Source organism: Spinacia oleracea, chromosome 6 (assembly GCF_020520425.1).
Source record: "Spinacia oleracea cultivar Varoflay chromosome 6, BTI_SOV_V1, whole genome shotgun sequence".
In the NCBI taxonomy this organism is placed as follows: Eukaryota; Viridiplantae; Streptophyta; class Magnoliopsida; order Caryophyllales; family Amaranthaceae; genus Spinacia; species Spinacia oleracea.
The window spans coordinates 11,416,414-11,440,821 of NC_079492.1; the positions used below are offsets into that span (position 1 = coordinate 11,416,414).

General features: G+C 36.4%; 3 protein-coding genes across 3 annotated transcripts; 1 reads left to right on the forward strand and 2 right to left on the reverse strand.

Annotated features, from left to right (window-relative positions):
- Positions 1-51: 51 nt before the first annotated feature.
- Positions 52-2,220, reverse strand: LOC130462922 (putative cysteine-rich receptor-like protein kinase 9). Its single transcript, XM_056831908.1, has 3 exons — positions 1,915-2,220; positions 1,545-1,794; positions 52-95 (listed from the first exon to the last, which is right to left on the reverse strand). Exons 1-3 carry the CDS (start codon positions 2,218-2,220, stop codon positions 52-54), a joined length of 600 nt encoding a protein of 199 aa, XP_056687886.1.
- Positions 2,221-2,731: 511 nt separating this feature from the next.
- Positions 2,732-3,310, reverse strand: LOC110798018 (cysteine-rich receptor-like protein kinase 19). The gene has a single exon (XM_022003147.1). The coding sequence runs from the start codon at positions 3,308-3,310 to the stop codon at positions 2,732-2,734; it is 579 nt and encodes a 192-aa protein (XP_021858839.1).
- A 3,928-nt stretch (positions 3,311-7,238) lies between these two features.
- LOC110780220 (uncharacterized mitochondrial protein AtMg00810-like) lies at positions 7,239-8,589 on the forward strand. Its single transcript, XM_021984646.2, has 3 exons — positions 7,239-8,127; positions 8,288-8,351; positions 8,523-8,589. Exons 1-3 carry the CDS (start codon positions 7,239-7,241, stop codon positions 8,587-8,589), a joined length of 1,020 nt encoding a protein of 339 aa, XP_021840338.2.
- The last annotated feature ends 15,819 nt before the right edge of the window (positions 8,590-24,408 follow it).

Here is a 24,408-nt window from a genome sequence, read left to right on the forward strand (position 1 = left end):
TCAACACCATCAGATCCTTAGCCCGTAGGTTCTAAATAAACGCATTCACAATCAAGCTATTAGAAACGCACTCTCTGAAACTCTAAACTTCCAATCTGAAAATTAACAATTAGAAATAGAAAAAAATACAAATAAACAGAGATTCAACCTATCCTAACCCATCCAAATAACCAATTTAAAGTTACTCGAGTCTCGCATATAAAAAAATACCTACGACACACAAATTTTTCGATCGAATAAGAATAAGAGAAAGAACAGAATTCAACAAACAATCGAAAATTAATCCCCAAAAAACTTACAAGTCAATTGAGAAAAGAGATAACGACATCCAAATTAGGAACAATTTGTGGACAATCCGCTACAGATTCACCTTCATCAACCACGCATCTTTGAAGAAAGAGAAATGAATTTAAGAATTCGAAACTTAGGCGAGTTCAATTAGAGGGTTTTGGAATTTTAGGTTAGCGGTGCCTGGAATATGAAGGATTCTGAACATAAAATTGCGCCGCATAGATTGTAACGACGAACAATTTTATTTTATATTTTCTCTTTTTTTTTACTACTAAACAATAGCGACAAGGTAATCTACGGGTCGTAATAGATTAATGCGCTACTCATTTTCACGACATATTATTTAAGTTGTCGGCAATAGGTTGTCGTTAAACATCCATTTTCTAGTAGTGATAGTTGGTTTCTCACCCTTGTAGAAAGGTAGTTTTGTTTGGCTTTGTGCCTGTTTTGGCTGTCTCAGTGGAGATGTGTTCCACTTAATACCTGATTTGTAATTGTTGTGCATAATATATACAATACTTGCTTATCAAAAAAAAATAAAAAATTCTTCATTTATTTACTCTTTTAGTTATTTAAATAATGATAAAAGATTAAATAATTAAAATCTTTACCACATTGGATACAAATGTAATTTAGGAATATGTTAATTGATACTCTCAGATTAATGGGAAAAGAATCAAAAACATATTCAATAACAAAATTTAATTATGAGCAAACTTGAATATATACATAAGAAAATGTAAGCAGGAAACGAGTGCATATAGGACTAGTTACACTACAAAAATTTGTATCTTTATTGACAACCTAGTTAGGACGGGTCAAATATTCTGTTGCAAAAGCCCTTTGCGACGGGGCTAAAAACCAAACAAAGACGGGAATAACTATCGCAAATGTCTTTTACGACAGGTTAACGACGAAAATTTTCATTAACGACAATCCCTTTTATGACGGGTTCGCGGCAGAAAATCCCGTCATTAATCAACGATTATTGGCTTTTAGCGACGGGATTTCCCGTCATTAATGGTACACTTTCTTGTAGTGTTAAATCTAAAATGAAGTAAGCATAAAACAATACTTGACAGAGAAAACACACAATTATACATATAGCTTAAAAAAGATGAAAAATGAAGCTTACAAAACAACAAGGTAAATAGTCAATATCAACACCATGGTAACATGCCAAAATTTGGGATGAAAACTATGGTAAGCACCTCCAAAAAAAGATTGACTATTGTACTTCATCAAACAATTACCATAGGCAACATATCCACCTTGAGTACCATTGCAACAATCTGGAATACGCGAGTACAACTCCCCGGTGCATTGAACAAGAACATATACATTCTTAGCTATTTTTGTCTCGAAATTACGTTTAGTCCAATTGCCAAACGCGGCTTCTATAATAAGTTTTTGGATTGTCATCGACAAAGTCTCGTTGTAGTGATGGTAGTCTTCAACTTCCTCGCCAATTGAGTCACTATCGAGCCATCTCCCGTCTTCGTACTAAGAGAAAACGGAGCTGTTTGCATAGTGTAGTATGCAATGAAGACCTTTATTATGGTAGACTCCATAAGCATAGCATTCTGAGTTTGTGATGTTTGTTCGAGAGATGAATGCGGTTACGTCTGAGACGCATCTTTGACAAAGCCGAGGCTCTAGATCACCTCGACAGAGATAAGAACCATAAGCCCTAGGAGCAACTTCACCCACCGAGGTGTTGTAGAGGAACCCTGGCGACGACGAAGATGATTTTGATGCAAGCAAGGAGATAAGTGAATAGACATTGTTTGAGTAGTTTTGATATGTGGACAAATTGTCGGTCCAATTGCCGTAACAAATGCTAGCTAGTGCTTCTTGAGCACAAATTTCGTGGTTGTTGAATGAACAAATTATGGTGATAAGGATGAGGGTAGAGATTAGCAGTTTCATGATGGTTTGACCTTGTTCGATGTTGCCACACAAGCTCAAATTCAAGTTTAAATAACGAGGATGTTATAGATGAGAATAATTGGAAAGAACCTGGTGGTCCTATTCGATTATAGAACGTTTGACGAGGTTTACTAATAATATGTAAGCTACGTTCATATGCAAAGGAGAATAAATTAAGTTTTATTGATTTTGGAGAGTATAAATTATAAAATTCAACTAGGTTATAACCTAAAGAGTTTATATAGTGACCTTGCGGGATCTCTACATTGGGTTATTCGAAGGAGACTTGACCGATTTTACGCATATTCTAACATCGGGTTTATAGAACAATATAATATACTTCGTATAATGGTGCTGAAATTAAGGGGTTATAATAAACGATACATACATGATCCAAATTCAAACGATAATGACAACTAGATACATTTCCTTTAAAAAAAAAAAGTCACTCCTACATTTCAAAATATGCACAAGATATCTTCCACAAAAATAAAAAGGTTCAATTCAAGCCTTACAAAAGCACAAGAAAGTTATACACAATCAGGAACACAACTGAAAAGACGACGAAAAGAAGATTTGATGATCTTAAACCCACCCCTGTATTAACATTCGGCCCTCCAATATCATAAAACGAGACATTATCATATCTGAGATAACATTTATTCAAGGTAGCAAACCCAGCCGGAGCACCATCTCTGAGAATAGAACGTGCAGATCGTAAGCATCGACTGCAATTCACACCCACTATATCAGGTGTACACAGAGCCATGCTGTATATAGTTTCCTCTCCTGAAACATCAGCTTCATGGGTGGCGAAACCCAATCTAGAACCCTCGTTAATCACATCTTCTAATGTGGATGTCAATGTAAGATTAAACTGCTGGTAGTTCGATACATTTGCTTCAATGTAGTCAGACACTCCTACTGTATTCTCCCATAAGCGGTACATACTATGATTTGAATAACGAAAGATGCACAACTCTGCGAAATAAGTCCCTTCCACCTGGTCGCAGTCTGCTTGTATAGCGAACTCTGTGCCGTTAAGTATGCAACTATGACAAACCTCGAGGCTAACATCAGCTCGACACATGTAGTAGCCATAGACCCTGTATTGAGAATATCATGCTATTTATAGTAAATTCTACACCTAGGATAGTCACATGCATATGTTTTCTGATTTGTTCTTTTACTCTTCCTAGGTAGTCTGTTTTGTAGTGATCCTAGGTGGATCTTGCCAGCTTTCTTTTGGCCTCTTGTACACATGTAATTTAGGGTTGTGCATAGACCTTTGTATATAAGGTGAAGGCAGGCCTTTTGTGCCGTTGAGACCTCACAAAACACAGAAATACAAAACACAAAAACACCATAATTCCTGGTGAAGAAACCACCGCATTATAGCAGCAAAACTCTTTGAATCTTTCTTTATAGTATCAGAGCAGGTTTAAACATTCTTAAATCTTAAAGATTTTAAGAGTTTGCTGTTCTGAAATAACAAACCAGCAAGAAAAATCAAAGCTTTCGAAACAGAAACAAAAATGGCTGAAACAAATTCCTCCTCAACAAACAATCTGAATCCCAACAAAGATCCTCTCTTTATTGCAGTAAATGAGAGTGCTGCAACACCACTTGGAAGTATCTTGTTTGATGGAAAGAATTTCCTGAATTGGAGCAGAAGCATCAGGATTGCTCTTGGTGCCAAGAACAAACTGGGGTTCTTAGAAGGGAAGCATCCTAAACCTTCTGAAGGTCCTGATGAAATCCAGAAATGGACTAGATGTGATTACATGGTGAGGTCATGGTTGTTGGCCACCATGAAGCCTGAAATTGCAAGCAGCCTTGTGACTATGCAATCAACTAAGAGGTTGTGGGAAGAAATTGTTGAAAGGCATGGGCAAACAAGTGCTCCTCTTCTCTTTCAACTGAAGAAAGACATGTGGGAACTGCAGCAAGGGTATCTCAGTGTAAGTGAATACTACTGCAAATTGAAGGATTTTCGGGATCAAATCTCAGAAATTGAAGACATACCAGAGTGTTCTTGTGGTGCTCTGGCAAAGTGCAGCTGCAGCATTGTCAAAAAAATGATTGAGAGGGAATCATCCACCAAGCTCATGAAGTTTCTCATGGGTCTGAACCCTGATTATGAGCAGATGAAGACAAATTTCCTTGGGATGGATCCACTGATGCCTGTGAACAAGGTGTACAATCTAGTCATGCAGGTTGAGAAACAAAAGCAGATCACAGGAGAAATCAGTATTGGGAGTCAACCAAGTGCTCTAGCAGCAAACAGGAAAGGAGAGAGTCTTGGTCCTCTGATGAACTTTAATAAGAGAGAATACAAAAAAATGAGACTTGAGAAGATTGAAAGAGATGCAAAGAAATGTCAGCATTGTGGAATGAAGGGACACTTAAGGGAAGAGTGTTTTAAGCTAGTTGGATATCCTGACTGGTTTAAGAACAATCCAAAGGGAAAAGGAAACACAAGACAAGCTGCAAATGCAACTAGAAGTGAAGAAGAATATTCTGGAGACAATCCCCTGGAGTTTGGAAATGCAGGAGGTAATGCAATGAAACATGATGACAAGTTCATTTCTTCTGTTGTACAGGAAGTGATGAAAGCAATTGGTGAGAAGCAGAATGCAACAGCTAGCAGTCACAGCAACTTTGCAGGTAAAGAAATTCTTTCTAATGCAGTGAATCATTATGATGACTCTTACTGTAATACATGGCTCATAGATTCAGGAGCTAGTGATCACATGACAGGAAACAAAAGTGTTCTTACTAACATGAGAACATTAGACAAGCAGATAAGGGTAGGATTACCTGATGGAAATGTCAAAACAGTTAAAGAAATAGGAGATGTGAAATTGAATGATAATGTGACTCTTTTTGATGTGTTATGTGTAAGTGATTTCAAACACAACTTGCTGTCAGTGAGAAAATTGGTTCACAAAGATGACCTGAAGCTTTTATTTGATAAACATGGGTGTTCTCTTCAGGGCCTTTCCACTAAAGATAATGTAGTGTTTGGAGAGAATGAAAGTGATCTATACAAGCTGATCAACTTTGAAAGTAAGCTGACAAGAAGGAGAAAAGGAAGGGAGGAGGTTTGCTTGGTGAAAGAAGAAGGAAAAGAATCAAAGAGCTGTAATAAAGTAGAGAAACTAGATTTAATTCATGCTAGACTAGGGCACGTTTCTATTTCTAAGATGGAACATTTGGATTTTTGCAAATGTAAAGACTTAAAGAGCTATTTCTGTGACACTTGTTCTGTTGCTAAACATCACAAGTTACCTTTCTCTCCAAGTAAATCTATTGCTGGAAATGTTTTTGAATTGATTCATGTTGATTTATGGGGTCCTTACAGGACTAAGAGTATTACAGGTGCAAGCTATTTCCTAACTATAGTTGATGACTATAGTAGAGTGACTTGGACACATTTGTTGTCAAACAAGGAACAGGTTAAGGGAATCCTGGTTGGTTTCCTTGCTCATATAGAAAATCATTTTAACACCACTGTTAAAATCCTGAGAAGTGACAATGGAACAGAAATTTTCAGAATGAATGTGCACAAATCTTTGCTCAAAAGGGCATTACACACCAAAGAAGTGTGCCAGGTGTACCTCAACAGAATGCAAGAGTTGAGAGGAAGCACAGGTTTCTGCTTGAGACAGCAAGAGCCCTGAAGATCCATGCAGGACTGCCTGCATGTTTATGGGGTGAGTGTATTTTGGCTGCAACTCACTTAATCAATTTATTGCCTAGTGCAGTGATTGGTTGGGAAACTCCATATAAGAGAATGATGAAGAAAGAACCTGACTATGATCATTTGAGGGTCATAGGAAGCCTGTGCTATGCAAGTCCCCACAAGAAGCCTACTGATAAATTTGCAGCAAGAGGAATAAGGTGTATCATGATTGGATATCCTTATTGTCAGAAAGGGTATAAGCTTATGGATCTGGAAACTAGAAATTTTTTTGTGAGCAGAGATGTGGTGGTCAAAGAAAGGATATTTCCTTTTCTTCTTAAACAAGGAAACAATGATTTTGCAACTTGTTTGAGAAACAATTTGTCAAGTACAGAAACTGAAAATGATATTGATTTCTCTAATATCTTCACTGAAGAGTTTGAGCAGGAAATTGATCAAATAGAACCAGAATTGGAAGAGATGTAAGAAGAAATGATTCAAGAAGACACTATGGTGGTAGAACAAGGTCAGGCTGACCTTGATGTCACCAATGTGGAAACAAACACTCAAGAAACTGTGAGAAGATCAGAGAGGGACAGAACAATACCAGCAAAGTTCAAAGATTTTGTCTTTGATAACCCAGGAAAAAGAGCTGCAACACATACAGCTAACTTGATCATAGTAAGGCTCATGGATTCAGAATACTATTCAGAGGAATACTTAGCATCTCTGAATAATGTTTTGAGAGAAAGAGAGTCAATTCACTATGGAGAAGCATTTGAAGATCAAGGGTGGATGGAAGCAATGAAGGAAGAGCTGAATGCTCTTGATAAGAATGAAACATGGGAAATGACAGATTTACCAGAAGGAAAGAAGGCAATAGATTCTAAATGGGTATATAGAATCAAGTTTGACAGAGATGGGAACATAGAGAAACTCAAAGCTAGATTAGTGGCAAGAGGTGATAAACAGATCAAAGGCAAAGATTACAAACATACTTTCTCACCAGTAGCTAAGTTTACTACTGTGAGAACTCTGATAGCCTTGGCAACAACCATGAATTGGAAGTTGGAATAACTAAATATCAACAATGCCTTCTTGCATGGGTTCCTGGATGAAGAAGTGTACATGAAACCACCAAAAGGTTACACTGGAGGAAAGGAGGGGCAAGTATGTAGGCTAAAAAGAAGCTTATATGGTCTGAAGCAAGCTTCTAGGCAATGGAATCTAGAACTGACCAAGTTCTTCATTGAGCATGGCTATACACAATCCAAAAGAGATTACTCAATGTTCTCTAAAATTGAAAATGGAAAGCAGACAATTGTGCTAGTTTATGTTGATGATCTTCTTGTCACTGGATGACACAAATGAGACGGAAAAGCTCAAAACAGAACTTGACAATGCCTTCACTGTGAAGGATCTTGGAGAGATGAGATATTTTCTTGGGATAGAAGTTTCAAGAAGTCCAAAAGGAACTATGTTAAATCAAAGAAAGTTCATTCTTGACATACTGAAATCAACAGGGACTGAGGACTGTAAACCTGCAAAGTTCCCCTTTCCCAAAGGGATCAAATTATCAGTTGATCAAGGTGAACTGCTAGAAGATCCTGAAATATATAGAAGAATCATTGGAAGGTTGTTGTACTTGAATCTGACAAGACCTGATATTTCCTATAGTGTGCAGCAGTTGAGTCAGTTTATGTGTGAGCCAAGAAAACCACACTTGCAGGCTGCTATCCATGTGGTAAAATACTTGGCTGGTACAATTGATTGGGGTTTATACTACCCTGCTGATTCTGAAGTAAAGCTAAGCTCATTCTGTGATTCAGATTGGGGAAACTGTGCCTTTAGTTCAAGATCTCTCACTGGATACTGTGTTTTCTTAGGAAAATCACTAGTGTCTTGGAAAACAAAGAAGCAAAAGACTGTGTCACAGTCATCAACAGAAGCAGAATATAGATGTATGTCACAAACAACAAGTGAGATTGTTTGGTTGAATTGGGTACTAGAAGACCTGGGGTTCACTGTACCTAAGCCTATTGATTTGTTCTGTGACAACAAGTCAGCTATTCATCTTGCACATAACCCTGTTTTCCATGAAAGAACAAAACACTTGAATGTGGATTATCATTATGTGAGAGATCACATCCTGGATGGGCTGCTAAACGTTCTTCATGTTCGATCCTTTCTCCAGTTAGCTGACTTAATGACTAAGTCTCTCAGTGAGCAACAGCATAATCATCTCTCTTTCAAGTTGGGCATCACTCCCTCAGCTCCAACTTGAGGGGGGTGTATTGAGAATATCATGCTATTTATAGTAAATTCTACACCTAGGATAGTCACATGCATATGTTTTCTGATTTGTTCTTTTACTCTTCCTAGGTAGTCTGTTTTGTAGTGATCCTAGGTGGATCTTGCCAGCTTTGTTTTGGCCTCTTGTACACATGTAATTTAGGGTTGTGCATAGACCTTTGTATATAAGGTGAAGGCAGGCCTTTTGTGCCGTTGAGACCTCACAAAACACAGAAATGCAAAACACAAAAACACCAGAATTCCTGGTGAAGAAACCACTGCATTATAGCAGCAAAACTCTTTGAATCTTTCTTTACCCTGTCAGGAGAACTGTTGCCGATGCTGGTGTTGTAATAGCGAATTCTGGAGGATTGGTTGTTGAAATCGGGTAGAAGGATGTTTACATTGTTTTGGAAGGAAACACTTGCATTTCCGGCTTGCAAACAACTGAATGTTCTGCTAGTTCGTAATCTGGTTGAGTATGAGTCTCGGCCTTGGGAGATAACAAGGTTACAAAGACAACATGACAATAAGAAGGATAGAAGAATTATTTTGTAAGAAGTTGCCATGGTCAATTATCGATATGTTATGTTGTTTGAGATCTGAGATATTAGAGATATATGAAAATACCAATATATGAGTGGGAGAAGATGGATTTATGGTCGATGTTCAACCATGGATATCTTCGAACATGATCTTTGACATGCAATGTAGAATAAGATAACCCATGAATTATACACTCTGCATATTTTATTGATATTGAATTGATCGACATCTTCTTATTTTACCTGTACTATGATATTTTGTCAACATGGTTTTTGTTTAATCAATATCTGTTATTATAAATCATATGTGGAAGATAGTGAATTACTTGCAGCCGAAGCCATAAGCCTATGAGATTGGAGCAAATTAAGGATATGAAAACAAAAGTATACTCCCTCCGTTCCTTAATACTTGCACCGCTTTTTTTTTCGGGTCGTCCCTTTTTAATATTTGCTCCGCTTTTATAAATGGAAAGTTTTATCAATATTATATTATTTCTCACACTTACCTTCTACCCCACTTACACCCTATTCTTTACAAAAATTATTTAAAAATTCACATCCTTCACTCACCAGTCACCACTCCTCACCTCTTACACATTTCCCACCAACAATATTAAAAAAAATACCCACTATTAACTAACACCATTAAATTAACAAGTCAATTCAAACGGGATAACAACCCAACAAAGACGGGAACAACCGTCGCAAATGTCTTTTACGACGGGTTAATAACGGGATATTCCATTAACAACGGCCCCCTTTTATGACGGATTCGCGACGAAAAATCCCGTCGTTAATCAACAATTATTGACCTTTGTTAATAGTACAATTTCTTGTAGTGTGTAAAAGATAAAATATGGAAGTCAATTGCTTGCAGGTAAAGATTTATACCAGTAGTTGATTACGGAGAAGAAAATACACTAGAATGATTCAAAAGCTTGATTTCATCTCTATTATATAAGCCAGCTCCTGAGGTCGTTTTTGTAAATTAACTTTTCGTGTCCACCTTGGAATTGACGATAATACCCCCCAAATCTTCACATTCAACCCTGCTCTCCTTCCTCCCGTTTTCTGCTCTCTCCTCCCTCCCGTCTTCTCTCTCCTCCCTCAAATGCTCTCCTTTGATCTTCTTCATCTTCTGTTCGAAAAAAACCATAAAATCAAAAAAAAAAAACCGAGACCTAATTAAAAAATCCGAGACCTTATATTTGTTCATCCCAAATCTCTATTTTTGGAAATCCCCAATTTGATTTGTTTATTTTGGGGAAATTTGAACGCGATTTGAGGCGTGGTTTGGGTCAGATTTTGAGATGGGTTCGTATTCTTTGTCGCATGCTGCAGGTTTGATTGTGAATGACAATTCAACGTTTGTTGATTCATTTTGTTATTTTGACGTATTATCCACTCATTTACATTTTCACCTCTTTCTCTCATCCAAATGCAGGGGTTTTCAAATTTCCAGGGCAACCAATAATGGATGCGAAGATCGGTAAATTTTTTGAAACCATTGGAAATTTCTTCGGCGCCGGCGACCAAATTCCTTGGTGCGATCCTGATACTATTTCACCATTAATTTTTTTGGGTATTGCTTTAATTTTTCTGGGTTTGTTCATTTTAATTAATATGAAATTGATAATTACATAGTATTTCTTTGAATTATTTTAGTTTGTTAATTAATCACCAAATCTGGAAAATTTCGAAATGGTTTTATTATTTATTTCAAATTATTTTCGTGAATTGTGGATTTAGATTGTCAATTCGATTTAATTTTTTTGTAATTTCGCAGATTTTGTGAGTTTAATTTCTTTCATTTCTTAAATTTTCGATTTCCACTTTGTAATATTTGGGGGTTTAATTTGTTCCAGCTCCATTGATTGATGATTGAAATTGTGGTGTTTTTCTGTCATTATTACAAAGTTAGGAGTAGTACAGTAGCAGTAGTACCTCTTTCCTCAATCATCCATAAATTAAATTATTGCATCTTCTATAAATTAATTTAGGATTTATTACTTTATACTTTATAGATCTACTTACCCATTACTTCACCATAATCTCCATATCTCACTTTCTCAATGTTCTTCCTTTATTAGAAAGAGAGGATTTTTTGGGATATATACAGATTTATGTGTCAAAAAGTCAAAATTTACAAAAAAAAGTCGGGACCTTTTTTGGTTTTTTGAGTTTTGATTGAGGTGGGTAGTTTCTAAATTGCATGTAAATGCAAATCCCTTTTCTAGGTACTTCGATTTTTTTTTTGTTGGTGGAGGTTGTGTTTTAATTGCAGATTTAACTGTGTAGAAAATTAACAATTTTAGGCAACTTTAATTAATGATGGTGTATTATATATACTTCGTATGTTGTAATTGGTCAGCAATTGATGAAACACGGTGCATGGATCAGCGTGTATTTTATGCTGTTAACAACAAGTTAAGGCTTTTTCCTTTTTCTGGTAGTGTGGGTGGTGGTAGTGGTGGGGAGGGGGGAGCACAAGCAAATACAAATTCCTTGGTGAGGAAAAGTTATGTACAACTTTCTTGATTTTGATGGCTATTTCGTTGCTTAATTTTGCCAGAATTAAAAGTTTTATAATTTTGCTTCATATAAATATTTTTAGGAAGTCACCTTGGCTGATCCATAAGCAGAAACCAAAGGAATGCCTGTTGAAAACAACCAACACAAAAAGAAAACGACGCGAATAAGCAAATGACATTTCTCCTTGGAGTTCAATTTAAACAAAGCTAACATAAGCTGAGTTCTAGCAGAAGTGTAATAACTTCATGATATTCATACTATAACAACTTAAGTCAATGTCTTCACTTCTACACTTAATTTTATAAGAAGTCGATGATTCAAATTAATCAGTCGCATGTAACAAGAAAACCAATATAAACATACAATTAATATATATTAAAATAAATAGATTATGGTAGATAATTAGAAGTTTGGCACCCAGTTTTCTTTTCTTGAAAGGTGTGTGTGACTGTTTGTTAATCATATAGTATAAGAAATTCAAGAGCTATAATTCCTGGGAGAACACATTCTTTTCTCTGCTCAAGTAATTCTCTGCTCCTTTACCTGATAAGCCAAGAATAAGTCAACGGCGATGTTTAGGACTGTTTACTCACTGCAATTTAGCTGCTTGGGTACTCCATTCCCTTCAATTTAATTTCTGCTTTGAATTTAATTAATTAATTATTTAACTGTTTTGAATTTCTGCTTTGAAAATTCGGGACCTTTGGACCAAATTTTGTTTTGTAGAATTTATTTTGGGTTTTGGTTGGTAATTGATATAGAATTTCATCAAATTTGGCTGAGAATTAGGGAAACTTCCAGGATTTAAAATATGATTCAAATTTGTTGTTTCATGCTTCCAGGATTTTTTTTGCATCAATTTTGTTGTTTCTTCGGATTTGGTTCTGTTTTTGCGATCCTGATTTTACAAACTAGAGATTTCAAATGCTATTTTGGTTTCGTTTTTGCAATTTTCATTACTAATTGAAAGCATTAGGTTTTAGAAACCCATAACCCAAAACCTTCGAATTTCTCTCCCATCAGTGTGCTGCGCAGCCCCACTCGCTCGGTCGATGGTGTTGCAGATCACCACACCACTCTCCTGTGCGGAGGAGCTTCAATTGCCACACAAATACCCAGGAGTGTGCGCGTCTTGCTGCTTCACGCTAACCGCTTTGACCATCAATGGTGGAACCTAAAATCAAATACTATCGTCAACTTCGGTACTATTTCTTCTGAATTCCGTTGAATTAACTGATAACTTAGTCTTAATTAACTCATGATTAACTCACTTCCTCCGTTCGTTCAATTACTTTTGGTGCATTTAGTTTATGAATTGAAGAACAATCATGTTTTTCTTGCTTTATTCAAGTGTATTGATTACAATTTATTTGATAATTTGTTGCAGAATCTTCTTCATGATGAAGATACACGGCTTGATACGATCAAACCTAGATGTAATTTCCTGAATTTGAGCTCAATTTCGTTTGATTTTGCTTATAATTGACGAAATCATCAATGTATGTATTTGAAAGGTTTTTTGCATTGTTACAGGTAGAAATGTCATCAAACGACATGCTGAATTGTTGGAGCGTCTTTCAAGGTATGAATTATTCGAAATTGCTAATGTAATGTGGATAGACCGTCAAGAACCTAATTAGAGAGTTTAGTGCCCAGATGTAATGAGTCTTTAATGTGCTTCTTGATCATACATGATGAGTCTTTAATCTTTATCGAACGATTGGCACCGTTGACTTATTCGTGGCATCGTTTACATTTTTAAATGGTGAAGGGATTTCTGGGAAGCTATATGTGCAGGTAAAGGACTAGTGAATATTTTTAGTACATACTTCATTGCAGAGAATTTCATACAGCTCAGTAAACAAGAATTAGGTCTCTGCTGAGTACATACTTCATTGCAGAGAATATTTTAAATATTTTTACCTGATAATCACACTGATAATTTCATTTGTGCATGAAGAATCTATATGTGCAGAAAAGAGGTAGTTTAGTTTGCAACAACATATCCATAACCATTGATCAGTGCTGCCAAACACGAGGGAAGGCCTGGCTATTTTACCCCAAGGCTCACAGCCTCACAGGTCAATCACCAAACAAGAATTGGTCTTGATTTTAGAACAACTCCAATGAGGGAAGGCCTGGCTATTCTACCCCAAGGCTCGCAGCCGCCAAGGTTTTTTTTTGTTGGGGGGGGGGGGTGTTTGCAAATATTGAATGTGGTTTTATGTTGATGTATTGGATATGGCAAGTAATTAAAGTTAGAAATAAGCAAGTAATTTTGAACTTTTTTTTTGTATGTATTAGGTTTTCGGATTTAAAAAATAATATTCTTGGCTTAATGATTTTTTTTTGAAGTAGGGATCTTGCTCTGTTGATCTTCTTCACTAATACCTGTCAGTCAAAGTTTGGATTTCGTAAAAGTTTATGCAGTTTATCTACATTCTCAACATTTTGTTAAAATTCTGATATTATCTCGCACGCATCGCGTGCATATAAGACTAGTGAGATATAGGTTAACGTAGTTGGATTAATTTCCAAGTACATATATTTAACTAGAGATATTGATAGTCTTTTTTTTTACGAATAAGATATTAATAGTCAAAGTTGTGCATTGAAATTAATTTTTTTTTACGAGTAAGATATTAATAGTCAAAGTTGTGTATTAACACCATAAATTATTAAAATGTAGTAAATTTTTTATAGTTGAATACATGGCCACCATACCGTTTAACCGTTAGCAAATTATTGCAATAAATATACCAATTAAGTCAAATATTAGCTGTACACTTAATGAGTGCAAGAAAAAATCATTGACCCGGCTATGAAGGAGCGTGGTCCGCGTGAAAGATCATAAAACAAGAGCAACGTCACATCACATGCATGTATATAACTAAACCAAAAAAAAAACAACTTGATTAAACAATAAAAAAAATTGATACTGCCAGTCTCAACTATGGAAAAGGGTACATGTACACCTAGTGTGCAAGAACATTTTGTACACCACATATAATATATTGACAACACATCAATCCCACTAAGAAAAGAGAGGGAAAACACAAATGAAAAAGTGATTTTGGGCGGGATTTATTTTACATATTGCGCCAAATAGTGAGAATTGGGCGGGATGCATTTTCACATATTGCGCCAACCTGAAGAGCGTCAAACGAAATTATTGTAGGTCCTTCATCTCCCTTCTTCTCTTTCTTTTTTCTGCCATTGTTGTTCATTAAAGAAATCTACCATTGTTGTTCATAAAAGAAATCTGCGATTGTTGTTCATAAAAAAAATCTGCCATTTTTGGTCCATACTCATTCCGGCTAAGAAGTATTGAATTTTACGAATTGACTATAAGATAGTTGGACATTCGTGCTAGATATAACCTATTATCAATTGCAATTCGAGCTACCCTTAATATCTTTCGAATTGGGCTATGAGATAGCCAGAATTTTTATTACATAAACCTCCCTTTGTGATGCATATCAGGTGTTTGATAAAATGCTCAATTGAAATAATAAATTTATTCTACCTTTTCTAAATTAGTTTCAGTTGCAAAAGCTAGCTATATTGATGGTTGGAAAAAGGTGTAGAAGAAAACTAGCTATGTTGATGTTTTGTGCTTGAACGGAAGCAAAATCTGGACCCTTTACCGAAGGTTGATGAAGATGACAATGGCTTTTCAGAAGGGACAATGGCTTTTCAGAAGGGACAATGGCTGTATATTGCAATATGCAATCTGATTATGTATTGTTTATTATGACTCCGTAAATACTAAAAAGAAACCATAAAAAGTATAGTAACATAAAAAAACAATTGCCCAAAGAAAAAAAATATCCACATATAAAGGATCGAACACAGGTCTAATGCAGTGTAAAGATGAACATAAAAACTCCGTTGTAACCAGTTTGGCAAGGGGTATCAGCACATCCATTTGTGCTAGAAAATATATAATGTATTTCAGATTTTGAGAATATATATAAGGTTTTATAAGTAGCGAATGTTTAGATTTCATAATAGATAAAATGATCCCACATATTAAAATACATACTAATAAAATTTAATTTTCCTAAAAAAACATACGGAGTACTTCCTAGTGAAAAATATAATAAGAAAGCTTTTCCTGCCAGTAACCCTTTATTGAATGAAGACTGAATATTGATTGATAATTCAAGCACATGGAAAATTATGGAGTAATTAAGCATATGGTCAAGTTAATTAGTCTTTTCAAGCCTTCACGACTTGCACTAAATGCATCATCATAGTACTATTATAATTTACATGCAATGTTTAATCCATTCATTACAAACGTTTATAGATATTTGCTAAAACAATACCTTCGTAATAGAAGGTTTCATTTACCTTTTTAATAGACGATTACTCTTTAAGAATCTAGGATGAGAATCCATACACACCTAGAAGTTAATTTATGTTTTAGTAAACACATTTAATACGACAATAAAAATAAAAGGTTACCCTGGATATGGATTTCCTTAGAGCAAAAATCATCTTTTTAAAGTTTAACTAGGCTTTGGAATCCTGTCCAAAGAGGAAATTACTTGGTATAATTTTTGACCATGAATTTACAGGATCATTACATCTTTAAGGTAAAAAGAAAAAAAAATAGTCAACTGTAATTAAATAGACAAAGTGGTTCTTTTAAAAATAAGACGTGCTGATACCCCTTTGTCGTAATGGTTACTAAACGATGTTCATATTGCATAATATCCCCCACACACCCATGTTCGACTCCTTTCAAGAACAGACTTCTGTTTTTAACATAACATTACTATACGGGATCATTTTTAATATAGAGAAGTCATATTGTTTTTATAGGGTTCAAACTTCAATCCGTTAAAATATATTGTTTTTATAGGGTTCAAACTTCAATTCGTTAAAGTAGATATACATTCTTACAAATCAAAAGGGATTATATTAAAAATGATACCGTCCCAGAAATTCAATCAGACGTCATATACCAACTCCTTTGAGTGTAAATTAATTGATACCTTTAAAACGCAATTCTCACAAAGAAGTTCAAACGTCCCTCAGTACACAACTCCCATAGAGAAGCTCAAACTTCCCTTAAAACACAATTCCCATAACAGTGGGTATCAGCACATACAAAGTTGCAACGTAATTTTATTTATCTATTTGTATAAGAACAGCTCATTTTTGTTTGATTTCTAGAAAACGAATATGATCCTTACTTTCAAATTTACAATTTGTTAATTTACGAAATCATAAATTAAGTCAGTGTTTAAAAAATCACCGTTAGATATCCTTAAAGTTAAAAAGATCCTATAAATTCTTATTCAGAGTTAAAATGAGAAAAAACGTTGCCATTAATTAGGAATCGAACACGCCACACATGCTGAAAGAAATATGGAAGCATTGCAGTGACCATTGTAGCAGGGGTATCAGCACATACAAGATTGCAATGTAATTTTATTTATCTATGTGTATAAGAACAGTTCATTTTTGTTTGATTTCTAGAAAACGAATATTATACCTTAATTTCAAATTTATAATTTGTTAATTTACAAAATCATAAATTAAGTCAGTGTTAAAGTTAAAAAGATAACGTAAATTCTTATTCAGAGTTAAAATTAAAAAAAAAAAGTTGTTATTAGGGATCGAACACGCCACGTAGGCTGAAAGAAATATAGGAAGCATTGCAGTGACCATTGAGGCAAGGGGTATCAGCACATAACCTATTGTAAAGTAAATCACTTTATTTGATTATAAAACAAATGACCCCGTATATTCAATTTACCTTTTGATATCATTATTTTTTAAATGATCCTGTTAAATCAAAGGCATATAAAAAAAGGATTGAAGAACTTTAAGATCTAGGTTCATAAATATCTGGGTTCCTAACCCGCTGCCTACTTCCTCACGGCCACCTTACCATTACCGTCGTCACCACCCTCAACAAACCTCCCTTCTCTTTCTAATCTCTTATCTCTTTTTCCTTATAATATTACCCCTCCTACCCTAGATTTCGGCCAGAAATAAGAACACCAACGACCCACCGCCGTCGTGGTTCGACTCCCACAACCGCCCTTGGGTTGAATACTACAGCCGCCAAAACCCTAAACCCTAAATCTGAGTATATGAAGAACATAAGAAAATCAAACTTAAATTCAACCAAAAACTTTATTTCAAGAATGAACATGAAGAATATGAAGAACACGAAGAACGAAAGAAGGCGAAGAGAACATTAAGAACACGTAGAACGGAAGAGAGTATGAAGAATGGATGAAAAAATTCAACCCAAAAATATGTTTTCTCTCTCCGGTTGAAAAAAAAATCTGAAGAAAAAATAATGCATTAATTAAGTTTATTGTAATCTGTGTAAAATTTGAAATTCAAATTTGAAATTAAATTTGAAAATTTGGGAAAATTTCAAAAAGAAGGGCATCTTTAAAGATTCCATTTCAGCCAATGAACACCTAGTGTACATGATGCTATGTACAGTAGGTGTACATGTAGTATTATCCCTCAACTATGGTCACTTCACTTTAAAAGGTCTCAACTTTTGATTATTCTAGTGTGGTCTAAACTTTAAGGTGTATTTTCCCATAATGGTCCTTTAGCTTAATTAAACTGTTAATTAAGTTGATTTAAGCATATCATACTATTCCATTAACTTAATTTAATTTAAAAATATGATTATTGGATGAGGATCGGGGTAAACCTTCTAGGAAGGTCTTCCTCTTCACCAAAGGAGCTATACATAGAACACTACCAGGCTAAAAACAGCCTGAAACAACTAAAGAAAGTATTACAAGGTACTAAACCAAGCTTGGTCTACCATGCAAACTGATTTTTTATGTACATGTATAACTCTTTGCTTTACAGTATATTTCACCTCTTGGACTATCCTCTCACATCTAGGAATATAACAAGGTTATTATTAATGCTTAAAGCCTTGAATTATATTGATGAATCAGCGAAATATATACAGTACAAGATAATAACGAATTATACTCCTGCTAGCCTTAGGATGACCTGAAATTATAATCTAATACTACCACTAATACTTAGGAATCCAAATCTAGCTTAAACTCTAGAACTAATATACCAATATTAGAATTGTAGTCCAATTCTAATTCATCATCCTTCCGTAACACCCCCCCTCAAGTTGGAACATGGTGTGGATCATGAATGCCCAACTTGGACAACAAGTAGTCAAATTGTTTCTTGCCTAGAGCTTTTGTAAAAATGTCAGCCAACTGAGATGTTGTAGCAACATATGACGGTGCAATAATCCCTTCGGTCACTGCATCTCGAACAAAATGACAGTCGATCTCAATATGTTTGGTTCGTTCATGAAATACTGGATTTTTTGCAATATGTAAGGCAGACTGACTGTCACAAAAGAGCGGAATAACCTTAGGATGATGAACTCCGAGGCTCAAAAGTAAGCCCTTCAACCATTTAAGTTCGCAGGTTAGAGCTGCCATAGAACGATATTCTGCCTCTGCTGATGAGCGTGAAACTGTATGTTGCTTCTTAGTCTTCCATGAAATAGGTGATTTGCCCAAAAAAACGAGCCAACCGGTTAGGGATCGACGAGTAATCGGACAAGCTGCCCAATCTGAATCGCACCAACCTTGAAGATTTAAATCATTATCGGCACGTAGGAGAATGCCTTGACCCGGAGTGCCTTTGAGATAACGAACAACTCGCAACGCAGCATCCCAATGGGCGACTCGGGGTTCCTGCAAAAATTGAGACAAGACATGTACGGAATAAGCAAGATCGGGGCGAGTAACAGCCAAGTAAACAAGTCGCCCTACGAGGCGACGATATGCCTCGGGATCTCTGAGGAGCGGACCTTCTGTAAGACTGAGACGGTGATTTTGCTCAATTGGGAATCCAGAAGGTTTAGCACCAGATAGTCCTGCTTCAGTGATAATATCAAAAGTATACTTTCGTTGACATAAAAATAAACCTGAAGCACTCCGGGCAACCTCAATGCCGAGAAAATATTTCAAATAGCCCAAATCTTTCATTTTGAAGCAGTCACTCAAGTATGACTTAAATGTAGTAATTGCAGCAGAATCGTTCCCAGAAATAATAAGATCATCAACGTAAACCAACACATTTATTTGGACGGAACCTTTGGTGTATGTGAATAAAGAATAGTCTGAATAAGATTGAAGAAAGCCAAATTCTTTAAGAGCATGTACCAATTTTTTAAACCAACACCTAGGAGCTTGTTTCAGGCCGTACAAGGATTTGCGTATGCGACATACCAACTTTGGGTTAGAGCATTGAAAACCAGGAGGTAATTTCATGTAGACCTCTTCCTCAAGATCACCATGGAGGAAGGCATTATGAACATCCATCTGATGAAGTTCCCAATTTTTGGAAGCAGCTATAGCAAGAAAAGCACGAATAGTTGTCATCTTGGCAACCGGAGCAAAAGTTTCATTATAGTCAATACCTGCTTGTTGATGATTTCCCAAAACAACCAATCTGGATTTGAGACGTTCAATGTCACCACTTGAGAAGAATTTGGTTCTGTAGACCCATTGACTTCCTAAAGCACGTTTTCCTGGAGGAAGTTCCTCTAGGGTCCATGTCCCATTATCCTCTAAGGCCTGAATTTCTTCCTGCATTGATTTTTTCCATCCATCATTCCGCATAGCCTCCTTGAAAGTCTTTGGGTCTTTACCAGAAATAATTGCTGCCAAAAACTTACGATAATTTACAGAGAAATTGTTGCAATTAATATAATGTGCCATGGGATAAGGAGTACCTGAGGAGAGATGTGGAGACGGAGTAGAAGGAGATGGACTTTCTGCAATCACTGTATGAGTCACATAGTCCCGCAACCAAGATGGGGGATTTTTCTCCCTTAATCCTCGGCCCAAATCGGATGAAGGATCATCTAGTAATGTAGCGGATGGTATTGGATTAGGTGTGGGCTGAATAGTTGTGTGAGTGTCTGGGTCCGTTATAATGGGGTTAGAATCCGTGTTGGGCTGAGATAAGTCAGCTTGTTCTGGATCTAGGTTGGGTTGTATGTGAGATAAGATAGAAGATGGATCAACATAATTTTGGGCTGGGCTTGGTGTTTCAGCGAGAAGGCCAGGGAGAGGAGAGACAATGGGTTGGTAGTGTAGTAAAGTAGAATGTTCACGTGGGGTAAGGGGGTTTGGTGTTTCATCATTAATAGCATCATCCAAATTCTCACGAAAATCAAGATCAATTTCCCTCTCCCTAAATGTTGGAGCAATATTATGTGGATCAATATTAATATCTTCCGGGTTTGCAAACGGAAACATGTCCTCAAAAAACTTTACGTCCCGAGATACAAAGAATTCAGTTTTATCTAGATCATAAACCGTCCAACCTTTCTTGCCAAATGGATACCCCAAAAAAATACACTTTCGAGTTTTACTCTCGAATTTATCCCCCTTCGTTTTTTGATTATGAGCAAAACACAAGCAACCAAAAGTATGTATGGCATCATATGAGGGTGGAAAACCAAATAAAGTTTCGAATGGGGTTTTGTTATTTAATAAAGGTGATGGAGTTCTATTAATTAAATGTGCGGACGCAAGGACACACTCTCCCCAAAAATAAATGGGTAGTTTTGCTTGAAATCTTAAAGCACGTGCGACATTTAAAATGTGTTTATGCTTTCTCTCAACCCTCCCATTTTGTTGTGGTGTACCGACACAGGAAGAGAAGAACAAAATTCCAGTTGTAGAAAAATAATCTCGCAGACAATTAAATTCTGGGCCGTTATCACTTTGCACAATTTTAATTTTTTGAGAAAATTGTCGATCAACCAGTGCAATAAAATTCATGAAAACACGAAACACCTCAGTTTTGTCATCCAACAAATAAACCCATACAGCTCTAGAGAAATCATCAACTATAGTAAAAAAATAACGAGCTCCACAAGAAGAAGCATGTCTATATGATCCCCACAAATCACAATGAATTTTCTCAAAAATACGACTAGCTCGATTGTCACTAATAGGAAATTTGTCTCTATGATGCTTAGCGCGAAAACAAACTTCACATGCTTTATTTAAACTGCCCTTAAGGTTAAGAATTGGAGAAAGTAACTTTACTACTTTTTCTGAGGGGTGCCCCATCCTTTTGTGCCACAACTCCAATGACGATGTTTCCCCATTCACCGAAACATGATGCGCCGACTCAGCTTTTCCAAAGTAGTAAAGTCCATCTCGTCTAACTCCCGTTCCAATTACCATCTCCGTGGGGTCCTGTATAGCACACATAGAAGAATTAAATTTGACAACACTCTGTAAATTATCGTTTAATTGAGAAACAGAGAGTAAATTGCAGTGTAATTGTGGAACATATAGCACATTTTTCAGAGTAATATTTTCTGATAGCCGAACCGACCCTTCGTGTGTAGCATTCACAGTATTTCCATTGGGAAGAGCGACGGGACAATCATAAATAATATTTGAAATGTCAAATAACCAAGACTTGTCACCTGTGAGATGATGGGTGGCTCCAGTATCAATAATCCACAAATCAGTAGTAAACTTACCATTTAAACGATTTTCGGGAATTTTGGTGGTCCCGAGAAGGCCAGCAAGTGCCTGCCATTGTTCGGGTGAGAAAAGATGTGTCTGAGTGTTTTGAATTGCTTGGGAGCTATTATCCATGTGCTGTCCAGAAGAGTCTTCAATTGATTGGGCCGTATGTGCACGAGCAGGCCCACGACCTCCTGCTCCTCTGCGCCCACGTGAACTGAACCTGCCACGGCCAGACTTTGGACCATTATTTTTGGGCTGTTCTGTTGAGTCTTCTGGATATCCAACAATCACATAGCAATTCTCAGGAGCATGGCCATGCTTATTACAATGATGGCAAGGATGCAAGGCCCAACAGGAAGAATTGTCATGACCATGTTTTTGACAATTGTGAACAATATGGCAGATCATTGCGGCCCCTTGGTTTTTCAGTGCCGACTGTTGCTCGGAGGGAAAATCCCGCAGGCTCTACAGGCGGGTCGACTGGTGTGGGCTGGGCTAGCCTGACCCGTTCGTCTTGTGTAACTAGTTGGTATGCGCGATCAAGGGAAGGCAGTGGATCTTGTGACAATATATTCGTACGTTGTCGGGCATAATATGGAGCATATAAGCCCATCAAAAACTCATGTAACTTAGCCGTTTCGCGTCTTTTCACATGTTTATCTGCAGCGGAACAATTTGAACAACACATACAAGTAATAATAGGTTCAAGATTGTTTAAATCTTCCCACAAGGCATTAAGTTTACCATAATATTGAGAGACAGTCATAGACTTTGATTGTTCACAACGGGCTATAGAAGATTTAAGTTGTTGAATTCTAGGGCCATTAACAACCGAAAAACGATGCTTAAGATGATCCCATAAACGCTTAGGATCTCTATATTTTGTTAATTGAGATTTTACCACGGGGTCAATAGTGTTTGTAATCCAAGAAACGAGCATGGCGTTAATTGTATTCCAATCCGATTGAGTGCAAGGTGGGATTGGAGCCGTGATGGTGCCATCTAGGAACTCAAATTTTCGTCGTGCTTCCAACGCGGTTTGAATATCACCGGCCCATTCATCATAGTTGTTATTGCGAAGACGAGTTGGAGTAATAAAATCACCCGGACGATCTTGACTGCCTAGGTAAAATGGAGAGTCAGAAGTTATACGTTTTGTCGGGTTGGGTGGGGTTTGTTCGTCACCTCCCGTCATTGGAAAAGAAAAATTTATACGTGAGAGATTATCTGGCTTGATACCATAACAAGGTTATTATTAATGCTTAAAGCCTTGAATTATATTGATGAATCAGCGAAATATATATAGTACAAGATAATAACGAATTATACTCCTGCTAGCCTTAGGATGACCTGACATTATAATCTAATACTACCACTAATACTTAGGAATCCAAATCTAGCTTAAACTCTAGAACTAATACCAATATTAGAATTGTAGTCCAATTCTAATTCATCATCCTTCTGTAACAGAATACTACCATTACACGGTGCATTATTCCTTGCTGTCTAGATGTTGTAAATGGTACTAATTACAATTGCAGCAAGATTTTTTTTCTTAAAATGAGATCCTGTATACCTTTTTCTGCTCCAGATTAGTAGTTGAGGTAGGCTTCTCTTCTTGTCCCTGATCCTTAACCATTCCAATATTGAAGCTGTACGTACATCGTTGGACATAAATGAAATCACCCAATAAGTGTTGATGAGATTCAGGGAAATCCCCACAAATGAGACATAACTAATCATTTGTAACTGCTAGTTTACAGAGTTTAACTTTATTTTAATTTGGAGTCTTTCTTGCAAAGCAAACCAAGCAATAAAGCTGTGCTTCGGCAATGAAAGTTTACACCACACTGTAATACCATGGTTTGGTCTGCTGAGGCCCACATAAGCACTCATACATCTTCTTTATACTGTAATTTTTATTACCTTGCCAATTCTGAACATCAACGACCTCCATTACTCTCTTCTTTGACTTTGCAGATGTGCTTAAAAGCCCAACCAACACTACTGGGAGCTGTATAACTCCACCAGTTCAGATGTTTAATATACATAGAATGAATCCACTTTACCCACAATGTGTCATGTTTCCTTGATATGTCCCAAACAAATTTTCCCACCGCTGCCTGGTTCCATATCAAGACATTCCTAATACCCAAGCCTCCGGTTTTCTTAGGCTTGCAAATTTTCTCCCAAGCCAGATATCCAGGTCTGGAGCTATTATCAGAGGCATGGCACAGTAAAAAAATCTTACATATCGAGTTCATTTTCTTCAAATTAGCTTTGGGCAAGATAAAGATTTGTGCCCAATAAACATGCATGTGCATGAGGATCAAAATGACGAGTTGTAATCTTGCAGCAAAAGAGAGATTTCTCGTTCCCAATATTCGAATTTTAGCAAACATCTTGTCTATGATTATATCACAATCAGCGGCCTTGATCTTTGACGCACAAATTGGAATTCCTAGGTAACTAAACGGGAAGGTACCAAGTTGAAACCTTGATACAACAGTAACTCTATTAATTTCATCTTCCTGCATACTTGAGCAATACAAAGTTGATTTTGTATTATTTGCATGCATACTGTTTTTTATGAGAATAGTTTTAAGCT